At 36.6% G+C, this 16,412-nt stretch overlaps 1 protein-coding gene across 2 annotated transcripts in view; it reads left to right on the top strand.

The window, feature by feature from the left end:
- Nucleotides 1–16,412, top strand: part of TMEM245 (transmembrane protein 245) — a 93,898-nt gene that overhangs the window by 27,735 nt on the left and 49,751 nt on the right. Inside the window, exons 7-11 of one of the 2 annotated variants that reach the window (XM_063326269.1) lie at nucleotides 3,348–3,371; nucleotides 9,737–9,841; nucleotides 11,127–11,209; nucleotides 13,423–13,513; nucleotides 14,283–14,381. In XM_063326269.1, coding sequence (XP_063182339.1) covers nucleotides 3,348–3,371; nucleotides 9,737–9,841; nucleotides 11,127–11,209; nucleotides 13,423–13,513; nucleotides 14,283–14,381 — 402 coding nt within the window. The remainder of the gene's footprint in view (nucleotides 1–3,347; nucleotides 3,372–9,736; nucleotides 9,842–11,126; nucleotides 11,210–13,422; nucleotides 13,514–14,282; nucleotides 14,382–16,412) is intronic. The other variant, XM_063326270.1, reaches the window with a different exon arrangement.

The raw sequence follows: 16,412 nt of genomic DNA, 5'->3' as shown, positions 1-16,412 counted from the left end.
CCTTATCATGGGTGGCCGGAATTATATGTGGTCTTCCAATGCTTGTCACACTAATGCTTTCATATCTTTTAAGTTCTACTGGATATGCTTATTCTGTGCATTGTAGGGTCACGGATGCATCTTATCTCTGAGAATTTGGGAAGCAATGCCATAGGATGTTGGCAATTGTGATTTTTTTGTGGGTTCAGGGGAAGGAGAGGAATGAAAATGACATCCTTGCAATTTTTTTGTTAGAAAGGATGGATGAGCTGCATTTAAGTTGGATTACCAGACGTTTTGGCTTTAGTAGGCACTCTTGAAGAGGAAGTGAAAATATGAAAACACAAAATAGAAATTCGTGGAGTAAAGTGTTACAGGTTACCTTTTGTGTGTGTGAGATAAAACAAGATTAAAGGACATTTGCTTTGCAATTAGATGTTTAATTTTTTAATACTTTATTTGTACTTTCTTTTCCTGGGAGCTGAAGCTCCTTAGTGATCTTTTTGTTTGTTCGTTTATTTTGAGTTTTGTATAGTGGAGGCTGAATCTCAGCATCAGGATGTATTGGGGCCCTTAGCTAAGTACAACAAGCCATTGACAAGGTCTGTTTCACACAAGTATCTAGTGGTACTACTTGGTCTTTCTCAAGTCGTATGCCTGATTAGGAAATAGTTCCAGTTTTGAGTCAAAGGTAGTGAGGATGAGAAATCCATCTTAGAGTGGCATCTCTTTTTCTCCCAAACGAAGTTTAGGAGGCTTGTGTAAGTGGTCTGGAAAATAACCCATTGTGAGAAATATCGGAGAGTACTGCTCATGCATGCAAATCTTTGAGCTTTACTGATTATGTCTGTTTCTTAAGTAAAAGTAGTAAGAAAAGAACTGCTCTTCTTCTTTCCCCCTGCTCATCAACCTATGCTTATCTTGGAAATGCAGACAAATTTGAACTGAGGAAAAGTTCTGATCAAGAGGAAAGTAAGTAGGGCATTGCTTTTCATTTTCTTTATAAACAGGAGATCAAACTGTGCCTGTATGTGCAGGCATACTTTAAATATTGGCCGTGGAAGTAGAATGTCCTTACTGTATTCTTTAGTCCCTCGTTGTGGGTTTGCCAAAAAACACAGCAGTTCAGATGTAGAGACTTCCTGGAGGAAAGAGTAGGGAGGTTTCTGTTGCCATCCATCAAGTCATCTTAAAACTTAGTAGATACGGTATCATGCATGTTCTTATCGGCAACCAAGAACTAGTAATTTGCTTCAGTGATAATTTTTTTTTTTTTTAAATAAGACTGTTGTCTTTTAATATGGTGACCGTAGCTTTATTTTGATTAGAGTTTGCGAGGGAGTTCAGCATTGTAGGCAGTTGCTCAACTGCACGCACTACATTTTTATTAATTAGAATGTGGTAGTATTTTGTGTGCATGCTTTCTGGTAGACCTCAATGAATCATGTAGTTATTATATGCTTTTTCTAAGTGTAGCATACTAGAATTTTATATCTGGAGGACTGTAATAGATAGTTTGGTATTTGGGTAAAGTCAAGGTTTGGTTCTTCTGGTACCAAGTTTAGCACGTAGTTAAAGCAAGAACACAAACCAGGCAAAATCTCTACCAGTGCATATATTATTCTAGAAGATACTTCTACAGACATGTAAGATCTTATATAAATAATTTTCCAATAAAATATTGGAAAAGTCTTATTAATTTTGGATGACTTGAAGATTAGAATTAAGCTGTAGCCTATTTTTAAATGTAGATTGATTACATTTGTAGAACTACTTAAACATCAGTGTTGGTAAGACAGTAGGCAGGTAAAGCCTCCCAGATATTGTCTTAAACATTAATAAAAAAATTGTTATTTTTGACATATAATGTTATTTCTTAGTTACTGTATTTATCATCCTATTCCAGGAGGCTGGAATTATAGAAAAATACAAAAGACTTCCTTTTACATTCTGCTAAAATGTCAGCCTAAAAATAGAGCTCTAGTTTTTGTTGTATTGGATTTGCAAAGTAGAGAAATACAGCCATGAGACCTACATTTTTTCCAAAATGAACCTAATGTATAGTGGGTTTTAATATGCAGAAGTAAAGTTAAAGGCAAAAGTATGTTGTTGAATCAGTACACAACTTTACCTTTTTTCACTGATAAATTATTGCATAGGTGAAGAGGTAAAATAGAAACAAATCCTACAGTGTCAATTTGAGGCTTTGAAGTTTTGTCAGTGCTTTCCATTACTGTGATTCTTTCCATGGGTAGTATAAGCTAGTAAAACTGTGTGCTTTGTGACATATTTTATTTTCATGTTTCCTGATGTTCATGTTTCTTTGTAAATCTGCTTCTTGCTTCTGCTAACTTAACATTCTGAGATACTTTTAATTTAAAATGTTCTTATTTTGTGTTCATTGGGAGCCAAGATAATTTCTGGCAACTGGTGAAAATACTACGTTTGTTGAGCATTCACTGATCTTGTTTTCAGGGAGAAACAAACTTCATTTACTTGAACTTAACCTTTAACACAGATGAATAACAACATTATAGTTTTCACTGTTGCGATTATGCTGCTGATTACTAATGACTAGAATTAAGAATATGGTCCTATGTAAACTAGGTCCTTAAAATGGGTGTACTTGAGAAGTATGGGTGAGAATTAGTAAGGAAAGATAACTGTAGTACAAAAGGAGAAACTGACTGTTGAAAAGTGCAAAGAGCCTTCTGCACAACCAATAAAATTATATGAAATCCATATGTTTATTTGATCTACAATTTGCTGTTGTGTGTGTATATCAGATTTAATTACATATTTGAAGTTGTGCCATTGAATGTGAATGTTGTAACATGAATATGGTAATGAAAAAACATAACATGTGTTTAACAGTAGTTGACATCATGGGAGTGTTTTGAAATACATAGGAAACTGCCTGAATGGGAGTATTAATGCAATGAACAAGTATCTTGTGTGAAGTTTTGGTGTTTCAGTAAAGTGCCCTTCTCAGAGTACTTTTACAAGTCCTGCTCTGAAATCTGAAATGTTAGCTCTCAGTATAATTAAACTGAAATTGCCCAGATTATGCTGATAGCTCTGTTAATATCACTGAAGTTGTTCTTATTTGTTATATCCCTCTTTGTTTCAAAAAGTGCATGTTAATAGTAAAATCTAGATTCTTGCATTAGAAGTTGTTATGATCTTTTCTTAGTATTGCAGTTTACCTTTTGTGTCTGGAACAATTTCATTTTCATTCTGTGGATGACTTTGCCTGCCTGTCGTTGCTTTTTTTTCCCCCCTCTCTATTACTGCATTTTTCAATAATTTTCCACTGTGTTCTTGTCTTTTTTTCCCCTTTTCTCCCATCTCCCCCTGCCACTGACAAGCTGTGGCACTGGCTTAATAAGAAGGTAAATAAACAGAAAAATCGTGATTCCAACTAATGGATTCTGTGGTTTTGGGGAGTGTTTTTTTTTGTTTGTTTTGTTTTTTGTTTTTTTTCAGCATGAACACTCCTTAACATGCTTTGCTTCTTAGTTTTCTCTCACAAGTGTCTCTTCCAGCTCTTGGTATAAGCTACTGAAGGTCATATAATTCTACCTGATCTCTTGTCTTCTACTAAATGAATGCACATAGTTACATGTTTTGTACAGCAGAATATTGCATTAGCCTTCCTAGCAGTAGTTTGATTTAGTGTTGCTTTTTCTTTAAGAACAGTTGATCTCTGCTGGTCCCCACTTGCATGCGTAACAAAACCAGTTCTCTCCCAGACAGGAGAGCTATTCTCTGCTCGGAGGAAGCATCAGTCAACTGACCTAACAGGGGAGTGGTGAGGGTGAAGCACAGTTGTAGACCTAGGAACGTAAGTGCTTGCAAATAATGCATTGACTGGCTTTAGCCAGTGCTGTTAATCTTTTACTTTTGAAGCCTCAACCTGGCCTGTATGCTCAGTGGCATTCAGTGTAGCAGGAGCGAAATGAGAATACTCGTGGTCTCAGAACTGCTGACGCTAACAACAGTCTTAAGGGAAGTGAGGGCTAGTAAAAAAATTCAATATAATTAAAGCAGTTGGTATAGCTAAAATAATTTTGCTTTGAGTGGCTTTTAAAAACGTGTGATGTGTTGTATAAGGAATGTACTCCTCAGTTCCCATGGTTCATCTTAGTCCACTAGGGTTAACTGTTGTTCTTTGTGGAACGGTCATTCCAAAGAAGTTAAAACTGATTCAGTCCATGTTTGGTCTCATGTGTGACAAATCTGGACAACTCCTCAATGCAGTGATAGCTTGCTGGGACTTGGGCGGTGTCATTGCTTCAGACAAGCACAGGGCTGGAGAGGGATGCCTGTAGCCTGTGTACATCAGCAGGACCTGAGAGTTTTAAAGAATCTAGTATGTGATAAAATATATGAAAACCGAGTGATTAAAGGAAAGACAAAAAACACCAACCACCATATCTGGAAATGGGTTGTGCTTCCAGCAGCAACTTTTATTCTTACTTCAGTATTAGTGGGAGAGTTAGAATGGTTACTATGGTTTTATAAACAGCAACCCATCCTTTTCATTCAGTAGCAATTACAATAGAAACCATAGATCTGCTTTGCGTGTTGTGAAAGACACCTGAAACACTGTTGTTCTGAATGCTGTTGAGAACAAGCCGGGCAGAGTAGAGCGTGCAGGCCGTGGGGACACTGGCACAACTCTCTAAAAGGTTCTTGTAAACCATGAAATGGAGCTGCACAGCTGGTTATCTGCTGTGAATGGCAACTGGTGAATAATGCTGCATGTAGCGTCCAGGTTGAGCAGCTATAATGATTTTAGAATGTTTCATCTTCAGTATTTACTCCATGAGCTCAGGGTTATATGATGAGGGGCTTTCTGTGTTTCTGAACAAGTGGGTAGAGTTGCTTGCTTTATGATTCAGTTATAATTGTCCACTAAGAGGGCAAATGTTCTTTTGCCCTTTAGTATAGTTTGGTTGGTTTAAAATCACATTTTTATTTCCTGAATTTGAAATGCTTGTATTATGTGAGTGACTTATGATTAGTAAATATGTGCAATCATAACCCTTCATAAAATTGTTTTGGTTAGGTATTGGTTTGTTAGGACAGATCAGGTGAAGAGTTGAGTTCAGTGAGCCACAGGTCAAAGTTTAGTCCCAACTACTTTTTTTCTGGCTCGGAGTTAGTTCTTTGCTTGTTTGAAAATTCATGTGTAGATCAATTTTTCCCTTAATATGAATAGGTTGCAACTATTGGGCAAAACCCTGTGGATATAGTTTCTTAGCAGAGGTTTTTTTAGTTCCTAGCAGCTATTTTGGAAAAACTCCCATTTTACTTCACAGTTTCAGACGAAGATATCATGAAAGTCCTTTAGTGTTACGTGCAGTGCTGACTGCTGTGCATGATGAACAAGTAGTAATATTATAATCAAGCTGGAAAAAAAAGGCAAAAAACCACTGTGCAAACTGTATCGGGTTCTTGCAGGTTCTTTTTGTTGGCTTTTTTTTCTTTTTCTTTTTTTTTTTTTTTTTTTTTTTGAATAGTAGAGTATGATTACTTTTTTAAAAAATGTAATTAGAGGCATTGAAAGGAGATCGGTAATACAGAGCACTGGATGCAGTTAAAAGGTTGTTTCCTTTGCACTTTTCTCCTTTTTGCTCGTCTTTGAAGGGAAGTACTCATGAGAGCACCAAGATAAATTTCTCATAATCCACCAAGAAACTAAAAATACACCACCTAAAGATGGCAGAGTTTGAAATGATGGTTGATTTTGGCCGCTAGTGATAAGCGTTAGGTTCTTTTCTTCCTGCTCTAAGAGCTTCTGTCAAAGAGCTGCTTCAAAATTTTTGGCAAACAAGAATAGTATATAATCACATAGTTTAACATGGTATACATAACCCAAAATGCAGAATAGGTTCAGTTGGGCTAGCATGATGGTTCTTTATAACACTGTCTATGGCAGGAGTCTTTAGAAAGAATTGCTAAATTCTGCTGTTGCTGATGGAGGGACACTGGTACGAGTATGCTTGAGACCTCACGTAGACTGTTCTCTATCTTTCCTAACTTAACTACTCATCTTGACTCATTTTAATGGAATCCTGGGATGTGTCCTGATGACAGGCTTCCCCTTATTCTCATCAGATGATACAATAAGATGATATCCTCAAATGTTAACTGAACTAAAGGGAAATGTCTACAAGTCTAAATGTATTGGAAAAAATTGTGACAGATAGTGAAGCTGATTAAAGAAAAGAAAAGTCATTTTTGTTAATTTCATGTTATTTTTGTTAATTTCATGTAGAATTAATTGAAAATGAAGTACATGTCCGGGTATGCTTCACTGTGTGGGTAATGCAGTCAATAAAACATATTAGAAAAAACAGTGTTCTGATGGCTATGCAGTATGAAACATATAAAAATATGAATTCATAGATGATGTATCATACTGCATAACATGGAGAACCTGTCTAGATAGTAGGATTCCCAGTTGTTAGGCATGAGCTATATTTCTGTTATAGCTCAGTGTAATATGGTTTGTATCATCACCCAGAAGTTTGAAAGCAGGGATTACTTGGAAATTACTGAGAAACGTTTTAACAGAATGCAACTCGTCTTAAAAACTTTTTTCTACAGTGAGCTGAATTAAAAAAAACACCATTAAACAAAGGTCAATACCTTTCCCTTCAAAACTGTGACAATTAAAGAATAGTTTTTTTGTGGACAGTCTGTCACCTGTCAGTAACGTTTCAGTTGGTTTTACAAGTGTGACCTTCTGTAGCTTAGGAGCCTGGCTTCCTTTACCTTGCGTAATTTTGGATGTTGTGGCAGCATCAGCTTCCTGCTGTTGACTAACCTTTAGATTAGAAGCTTGGAACTGAATTTAAAACTTAATGATCTCTGGCTAATGACTAGTGTTTAGTCAGCATACGTTTGTCTTTGTATGCATGCCCATGGTTTACAGGAAGGATGTAAAGGGAGGTCTGACAGGGTTGGGGTAAGAACAAAGTCTGGACCTGGTTCAGCGGTAAGTACAAGCACAGAAGAATTTAACAGTCTAGTTTACCTGCAGTAACATAGCACCTACGCGTTATTTAGCATGAGTGTGCAAAGGTGAGTGTTCCTAAGGAAGTATTGTGGGTAAATGTAGAAGAAGGAAGGGAGGTTTAATAGCAAACAAATTAAATTCTTCAATACTTCTACAATACTCTTCTATTTTATTCTACAACAGTCAACTTCTACAATACTTCTACAAGTACTCTAAAATACTTAATCTAATTCAGTTGTCTTCTGTGATTTCTCTGTACCAGTTGTGTAACTTTGATCTGTTTAAGAGTGTAGTGAGAGATGTAATTTCACTACCTGTAGGCACAGCAGAGTTGGCTTTCATCAGCTTGGGCTACCTGCCCAAGTAAATAAATGCAAGGTGGACTTGCATGGCTGAGGCTGCTGCCTGTACTGGTACAACATCAGTGCTTCCATTACTTTATTAACTACATTAAAGGTAATTCAGGCTTTACGTGTGCTGCTGCACCTCACCACAGTAAGGAGCGTTAAGAAAGGATGACCGTGTTGGTCATGTTCCAGTTCAGAGAAAGTCCTCATCCTGATCTTTTGGAGCTTGATCTTCTAGTAGTTGTTACCATGGTGAAACAGCTAAAGCATCCAGCTTCAGCTGCACTGAGATTTCGTCTATTGGATGCCACTGTCACAATCACTGAGGCTAGCATTTTTGGAAATCTCTGCCAGTACCTCCAATTTCTTAGATACAGTAAGTCTGATTAAGGTGCTATATGTAAGACTAACTAGCGGACTTCTTTTATCTCTAACTTAGAAAGTAAACAGCAATTAGTTTGAACTTTTTTAACTAAGAAATAACAAGGGCAGCTTTAATTTTTAATAGCCTCATTTTGAAGTCTATGCTATAAAATTTCCATCCCCTGGCCATCCAGTGTTTTTTCAGTGATATTTTTGATTTCTGACCTTTAAAATAGGGACTCTTATTTCTTGCTTCTCTTGCATAATTCTTAGATGTATCTGAGGCTGGGAAGGGCACAGCAAATCCTGTTTTCAGTCTTATTTCCAAAGAGGTAACAACTCCATGTAGAGGCTGCTGAGAATTTTTCAGAAAGCTGCAGTACCACTGCAGGCAGGTAACCTCCCTCTAGCACTGGCAAGGCATTTCTGGTAGCTGAAATATTTCAGGAATGATGAAAAATCTTAACAATATCTAAAAAAAAAATTTTGCAGATTCCTTCAGATTCTCTGAATTCCTTTCTGCAGGTCATAATATAGGGCAAATTTTGTTGAAAAAAAACTTGCTGACTTAACACTTGTTTCATTTAAAAGGATTTTGCTCTTCAGTTTTTTTCATCATTTTGAACAACAATACTAAAATGCTGAATATAATCATTGTGTTAATTTAGATCAAACAAGTAGCTGGCTGTGAAAGAACTTGAAGTTAAAAAACAAGTGCTTAATGTACATTAACTGCTCAGATGCTACAGGATGAGCACCAAAAAAAAAGCCCTTACTTTTTTTCAAATAGGAGGCTTCGGTGTTAACTAATTCAATCATCACACAGCAGACTGTAGAAGTTGCTTGTCTCAGGGCCAGTTTCACATGTAGGGATAGGGTAAATAATGAAAAATGAACTAATGTAAACCATCAGCAAGCATATTAGTAGTTTTGTAAGATCGCTAACTATAACGTTACCAGCCTAATCACTGAATAGATAACTTGTAACTCGCTTGGAAATACTGTCATCTACTGGACATGGGCTTTGACCTCGGTTCTCTTAAAGCACAAATTTAACGGCTGTACTTCTGCTTTTTCCTGCAGTAATACCAGATGGAGTAGAAATAGCCTTGGTATTTGAACCATAGAAGCTAGAAAAATTTATTTGATCATACCTGCATGGGCTTTCACAGCTTTTTATGTAAATAGTCAATTTGTGTATGAGACGACGCTCAGCTTGCAGTGTTCTAGAGCACTCCGCATAGTCACATGGCTGAGCAGTTTTATTGTTTTGAATGACACTATCAGAATTTCTCTAATCTTAAGTGGTATTGTTATTTGTTTGTGGACATGTATAGAATGGGCCTTTCCTTAAACTGTCAGGACAACATACACGCATGTTTCCTCTATCAGTAGGTTTACCTGATGCATGTTTAATGCTGAGCATCCTTTCAAGATTGAAAGTGGATAGAAATAGTCAGTGCTGAATAATGTAGAAAACTTCCAGCCGCTTTTCGGTTCAGAAGGTGATGAGCAGCTTTAAAAAATTGGCTACTTGCAGAAATATCTCATTTGTTGTTCAGGTGGCTATTAGCTGTACAAATTTGAAAGCCATGGTTGTACTTTACAGTATACCTTGAGAGCTTCCAAGTCCTGTGCAGATAGTATCTCTAAGTTTCCAAATTGCTGAAGGACAGGAAACAGAGCCAAATACCTAGGTTCATAGCTGACATGAATGCTAGCTTCTTTAGGTCTAGTAAGTAAATGTTGAATTATTGCTTGCTTTGCAGAGAGCTTGCTGTGTCTTGTGGTAATGTGTAAATGTTGTTTGCAAAATCACATGTCATACCATGATTTTAATCATGCTAACATCGCTTGTTAATTGTTCATCTCCGAGCTTGGGCATAAATGCTGTTTGATTAGAGCCTGATTTTGCACTCAGATTGTAAATAAAGATAACAATACTGTCATATAGCATATAGCATTGCTTTCATTTAAGATTGATTTGTATGCTATGATGTTTTTTCTTTTTTCTGCACAGATCATCGTGTGGTTGGAGAAAATGCTAGATAAAATAATCAGCATTTTCATAATATTTTTGCTAGTGATAGGAACCCTTCTGCTAGCCCTGCTCCTTACTGCAAAGGTACAGTGCGCTAAAGAATGTAATCATAGAGCTCATTTTAAATACTGAATGAAAGTTATTGTTATATATCCAAAATTGTGTAGCTTAAATAATTCTTTGAAAAATTTATCAGCTGAATGCTCTGTAGTTGTACTTGTTGCCATTCCAAGACTTCTTATGTATAAAAATCTATATATTTATTTGTATTTATATGTTTATTTACATATGTAACAAAACTAATATAGAGATATTTGGAAATACAATATTTATTCTAGTAAAATAACTACTAGCTTACATATTACAGAAGCAGATTTGGTTTGCATCCTGCTACGCTTTTCTGGTCGATGTCAGAGCCACTTAGAATTTTTTCTTTCTAATTTACCTTACATCAGAAAGATACTTGAAAAATGCTTGTCAATTTGTTTGGGTAATTGCCTGTAATAACCTCATGCTATCCTGTTCTGAGTTTAAATGTGCTGAGATTCATGATCACATGTTCTCTGAAATGGATTTTTGGTTTGTGGTTCGGGTGTGTGTTTTTTTTTTTCTCACCAGAAGAGGTCACTCACGTCCCTTTTTTTCCCTCCCCCTTGTCTTTTTTTAAACTGGAGCTGTGTTCATACTTGAAACAGTCAATGGAGATTGAATGTTTGACTTGAATACGGTTACGGAACGAAAATCAGTGGGTTCTGATGTCAATCTCCTTTTTCCAAAATGTAGGCTTACATAATGTTGAGTACTTACAATTGAAAGCTTTAAAAGTTGTGCAAATGTTCCTGCCTAAAGCTTCCTTATATTGATAAAAGGATCATAAAGATATTTATAAAAGGTGTCTTTTATCATTCTTACTGAAGAATTAATTTGGTGAGGCACTTTGTAGCATGGTTGGTCATGTTAGAGCTGAGCATTCATTAATTTTTACACTTCTTTGATCCATGGCTTAAAAAAGATATATCTGAAACTGTTCTTTGTATTTTAGTACTTCCTTTGACAGCTCTGCTGTATTGTCAGAATTTTTTCCACTGATGAGATAAGGTTTAAACTTCCATTTGCTGTTTCTAGTCACAGAGTGTATGACCAAAATTGTCAGACTGATGATTATTGTATTGACTGGGTTTTTTTTGGATTAATGGCACTTCATTCTTCATAATGGGTTGTCTGCATTGGAAGAATTATTCTTTAACTGTACAAAATGTCCATCCCCCCCCCCCCCCAAAAAAAAAACCAAAAAAAAACCACCAACAACCCAAAAAGCATCTCTTTAGTTTCCATTACATAACATTTCTCCTCTCTATATTTAATTTAGGTACATCAAGAGAGTGTTCACATGATTCAAGTCACAAGCAGCTTGATCAATGAGACAGTAGCCAGTCACCCAGAATGGGCAAAGTAAGAAAGCTGAAGTTAAGCAAATAGTATATGGTGGATGAATAAGCTTCCAGGTGCTCTTATGCATAGTTTTTAATTTGAAAAATCCCCTAGGTGAACAGAAATGGGAGTGACTGTTGCAGGCAGGTGTAAAAGCTAAACTCTCAGGCAACAGTAGTGGTTATATGTTACTCTGGAGGACTGTCAACGTGGTATCTTAATTGAGAACTGGTTGGACTTCAGTGGAGAAGGACGGCTGTTTAAACTTCTCTAGTTACAGTTTGGGAGAAAAACTCGCATAGTGCAGAGAATAAAGAGGTCGATATTCTTTTCCCTTTTACCTGAAAAGAAAAGTAATGGCAAAGAATGCTCTCTGTAGAGGGTTGCGAGATGAGAGCTGAAAATTTTTTTTATTTTTTTTTTTTTTTTTTTTTTTGTTCAATGTGGAGAGCCAGCTGCAGAATGCCTTTGAAGGAACAGGAGTTGAAGGAAATGTTTTTGGAATGAACTGAAAAAGAGTTTGAGAATGGAAAGAATGGTGGATGGGGAGAGTTTGGTATGAATCAGTTGTAAAGGCTGCTCCTATTCAGAGTAGATGTGTATAGTTTACACAGTGGGAAGTTTATAAGATGTCGTCTGTGTAATGATTAAAGCAAACACCAAGGCAAATATTAAGGGAAACAGAAGATTTTGAGAGAAATGTATACAGAGAAAAACAATGGCACACTGGTGAGCAAAGAAGTGATTGCATGAACAGCAGAGGGGGAATAGGTAAGACTGAGGAGTGTGATTTTTTTTTTGTTTGTTTGTTTGTTTGTTTTTGAGGGGGGTTGTTTCAGTTTGCGTTTGTTCTAGTTCAGTTTAACAGGCAGCTTAACCTTGAGTAACGGTGAGTCCAGGCACTTACCAGGAAAAACGAACTGTCTCCTGAACGAGAGTGGTTGACTTTTTTCATGGGCACTTTCTAAACAAAAGCGTTGATGGCTTAATAGGATTGAAAGAAAGTGCATACTGTATTATAAGAGCAAGAGAAAATCTCAAAAACAGAGCTAAAATGATACAGTTAATAAATGCTATAGCAATATATGTGCTTTAGCAATACTGAAGTGATAACAACCAAGAGAACAGAAAGTACTTAAAAATGTGTTTGTTTATTCCTTCATGGCATCTCTTTTGTTGTTTGGCCTTTCAATTTTGCCCTAAGATGGAAATAAGTAGGACTAATGAAAATGTAAATTTGACTGTCAGAAGCTTATTCACATAATGAAAATACTGGAATACTAGTTGAGTAATTTTAGCTAAAAATTTTAACTTCCAGTGTTTGCATCCAAATTTGAAGCATCCAAAACACTATCTTTCACGTCATTAGGAGTAAGTTTACCTCTTGTTAAATCCATCAAGCTTGCCTAGCTTTCAGAGCTTGATGTGCACATTATGTTTAGAGATGACTGATTGAAATGTCTTGGAATTATGATGCAGAACATTTCTGAAGGGTTATACAGATAGAAAACTTTCCATGTTGATCTCAGCCAGGTGAACAAATGCAGCAGCTTTATTTCCGGAATGCTTACTTGTTTTGGAAGGGCTCCAATGTGTGCCATTGAATCAAGATGTAGAAAGAGTAAGCAGAGAATGTGTGCCCGGTATTCACAAGCGTTGGAATGCTGGCAACTCAGTAGGTCCATTGCTTGAAAGCAACGTGAATCCCTGAAGAAAGTCATGAGCAAGTATTTTGGTGGGGACTTAGAAATAACTAGTGCCCCAAACGTGTTGCTTCATCTGGTCGCTTTTTCAGGGAAACTACATTAACAATTTACATTCAGTTTGTAATTCAGAAGGCTGTCTTTGCAGCTAGACGAGGCTGCTTCATATAGTGTTTTCAGAAAACTAGAACACTAGGAAAATTTCTAAGCAGGTAATGCAAATAGCACGTATAGAGATCGAAGAGCAGATCTCTTTTGAAAAAGTTGAGATAACAATTTAACTAAGGTTTTAGGACCCTTGGAGAATTCCAAATGCAATGACGTGCCCTAGATTTAATTGTGCTTTGCTTATGAGAAGGTCTGTTCCATGATACGTAGAAAGAAATATTGTAGTTGTAGTAAGTTTATATATATTTAACCTTAACTGTTTATTGTTGTTTCAAAATGTTAATTTGTAATGCGTTTCATGTGTAATGAAATGGGTAAAGTATGTAGCAGTTAACTTTGTTTTCCTTCTTTAAAAAATACTAGCTGGCTCCCAGAAGCCCAAGTTATTCAGAAGGCACTCAATTCAGCAGCTAATAACGTATACCAATATGGCCGAGAATGGATTACACATAAGGTAAGAGTGAACTTCCCCACCTTTTTTTAATGTTTTCATTTCTTGTATTTCATAGAAGTAAAAAGAAATAAAAAGGTTTTTGTTTTGATTCTTTTCTGTGTTGTTAACCATTTTGTTGAGAGATCTATTCTTTCCGCTCTCTAATTTGTGAGTTGAAGGAAGGGTGGGAGTGATTTCAGTAGTCTTCTCTGCTCAGAGGAATATTTATTTTTAAAAGTTGAAAAATCTGTCATCATTTTAATAAGATTGCCAGTGAAAATGCATCAAATAAAGATAAGTAATTTTTTTCATCTAGGTTTAGCTGTCCAATTGTAGGCAATGTGGACTTCCCCCCCATCAGTATTCTAATTTCTATGTGGGCTGGTGTGGTAGATTGGATTTTTTAAAATTTGAATTTATTTATTTAAGTTAACTTTCTTCAGGAGAACTTGCCAAGATTCTTATTTAAATGTTTTGATATCTAGCACGCACCTCAAATTGTTTGAAATATTTAGTCTAAAGATGATCAAGGATTTTGGATCAAGCATTTTAGAGACGGCATTGGTTTTCCAGTGCAGAAGGAAGTCCTCAGCTCAGTGCAGCAGAATGTTTTTTACAGACAAAATCTTCATGTTGTGAACTATGTGGTCTGAAGTGTGTATTCCATATTGATACTCATCTTTTCTAGTAATTTAGGTTTGAGCCATGCCTTTATACCTTATGTGATTCATCTGGGTTGGAGTTTTTCGGTAGATCCTGTCCTGTATAATAAAAGATTTCTATGTTTTAGCTCCATAAGATTTTAGGAGAAAAAGTGAATAACACCGCTGTGATTGAAAAGCAAGTGCTAGAGCTCTGGGACAGGCTTTATCACTCGTGGTTTGTGAAGGTGAGTAACTTAGGTGGTAGTTCTATAGACTGTCACTTATTGCTTAGAGGTAATTCTACCAAGTATGCATTTCTGAGAAAGAGATTATCAAAAAGTTGGAAAGCCGAGTAAAGGTCATAATAATAAAATGTTGGTAAAAATTTCAAGTGTATAAGACAGATCATTCTGCAGTCACAGTTTGAGTACAGCCAGAAGTATGTCCTTCACTTAAGTAATTACATGTGTTTTTATGTATGCCATTTAATTTATGCTTTGCTCATTTTTTATCTTTAGTAATTCATAGTTTAGAGTTTTCTGCTGAATTTTCATCATCTTGAGGGGTTAGGAAAAGGATACTGGTATGCTGCATGGTTTGTATAACTTCTATTAATTTGAAATTTTCCGAAAGAAATTATTCCTTCACTAAGATTCTTACAATGCAGTTTTGCCAACTGTACTGGCCTTCCTATAATGGGCTCTGCACACTGAATCTTGAAAAGGTCATAACAGTTAAATCATTTTCATGCTGCCAATGCTGTTCGCCTTTTAACGGAAAAAGCAAGCAATCCATTAGCCATGGTGCAAAGGAAATATCAAAATCCAGAAATCGTACCTCTGAAATATTTCTGTATATTTAAATAATTGCAATTATAGTATATTATCACTTTTCTTTGTATAGTCGTTTTTAAAGTACCTCTAAAATTCCAAGAAGATCTCTGTATTAAAAGAAGTAAGAGTTTCAGTGTAGTAATCAAAATAGCAGGGGAAAGAGTCAGTTTCTTTTTCTGACAAGATAGCGCTGTAGAAGAGCATGTGGAGAGATAGCATGATGTTGTTGAGCAATATAGGATAACTGAGGAGAAGTTAAAGCTGTGTCTACAATAGATTTTGCTGGCCTTAGGCACTTGGGAGTATTCAGTGGTAAATGCTTGACCAAGAAAAGTGCCTGCTTTAGATACAGTTCTACTGATAAACCTGTTGCTTTTACTAATGTAACCTGTGTGTCAGATGGTCCGTGGCACTGTATCATTCGTTAGGGGTCTGTGTCACTACCTGTGCTGTAGGAGTACTTTTGTTGCTGCAGCATGCAGCACAGGTGGTGTCTCTGTTCAGTGCCTTATGTGATTTCTTTCCTGCAGCTGTTATTTGAGGGAATACTGTGAGGCCTCTTTCTTGTAGATGCTCTTCTGGTAGGGTAAGAAACAGCTTTCCTAGCAATCAAAACGGCAGAAAGAGCTGCAGGAACACACTGGTGTTCGCTGCCTACAGTCTTGAAGTCTGTTCCTCTGGCTGCTGTTTGCATTACTAGAGACCTTACATTACCATTGGCATTCTGGGCTGCAACCGGTTATCTGTGGGCTGCAGGTATCTCCTTCAGAGTCTATTTCTAATCTTGCCCCTTCTGTCTCACTCCATACCCACATAAATGTCTCGTCTGACTGCTTTCCACCTGGCTATTTCCTTCTGTAATTTGTCAATATAGCCTCGCATGGTCCTTCAGTATATCTGAAAACTGGTAAACTAGATGATGGCGCAGTGTGGAGGACATCTGTACCATATCTAACTCTCAGTACGGCTTTCAAGCTCCCTGCTATCTCAGTTGTATGAGCACAATAATTACACTTCATTTTGAGGCCTGCATAGTGTTGCTGTGGTCTGTAGGTGACTGAAGAACCCAGACTCAGGTGATACTCCTCCATGAAAGCTGTAGATTTGACGAAGAGTTGCTTACAAAATGTGGATTTCAACCATTAACTACTGCTTTCTGAGAAGATCAGTAGATAGAAAATGGTGTGTATTTTAAAAGGTTCTAGAGATGTGATAGGTCATTACCATTGCATTTATGTACCCAATGAAGTAAAATAGTAACAGAGTAATAAACGACTTGGAAGATGATAGCATAAGTCTACAATCAAGATGTTCTTTTCAAGGACAAGTATCTCCTCTTTCTTGTCCGCTGAGGTGTGGGGTTTTGTTTTTTAAGATCTAGTGAATTTGTTGAAGATGAACCAGTTGACAGTTTCTTGGAATCCCTTATTTAGCAACACCCAA

Source organism: Chroicocephalus ridibundus, chromosome 2 (genome assembly GCF_963924245.1).
Source record: "Chroicocephalus ridibundus chromosome 2, bChrRid1.1, whole genome shotgun sequence".
Lineage (NCBI taxonomy): Eukaryota > Metazoa > Chordata > Aves > Charadriiformes > Laridae > Chroicocephalus > Chroicocephalus ridibundus.
The sequence above is the reverse complement of the archived record's forward strand: the minus strand, read 5'-3'. Positions and strand labels throughout refer to the sequence as shown.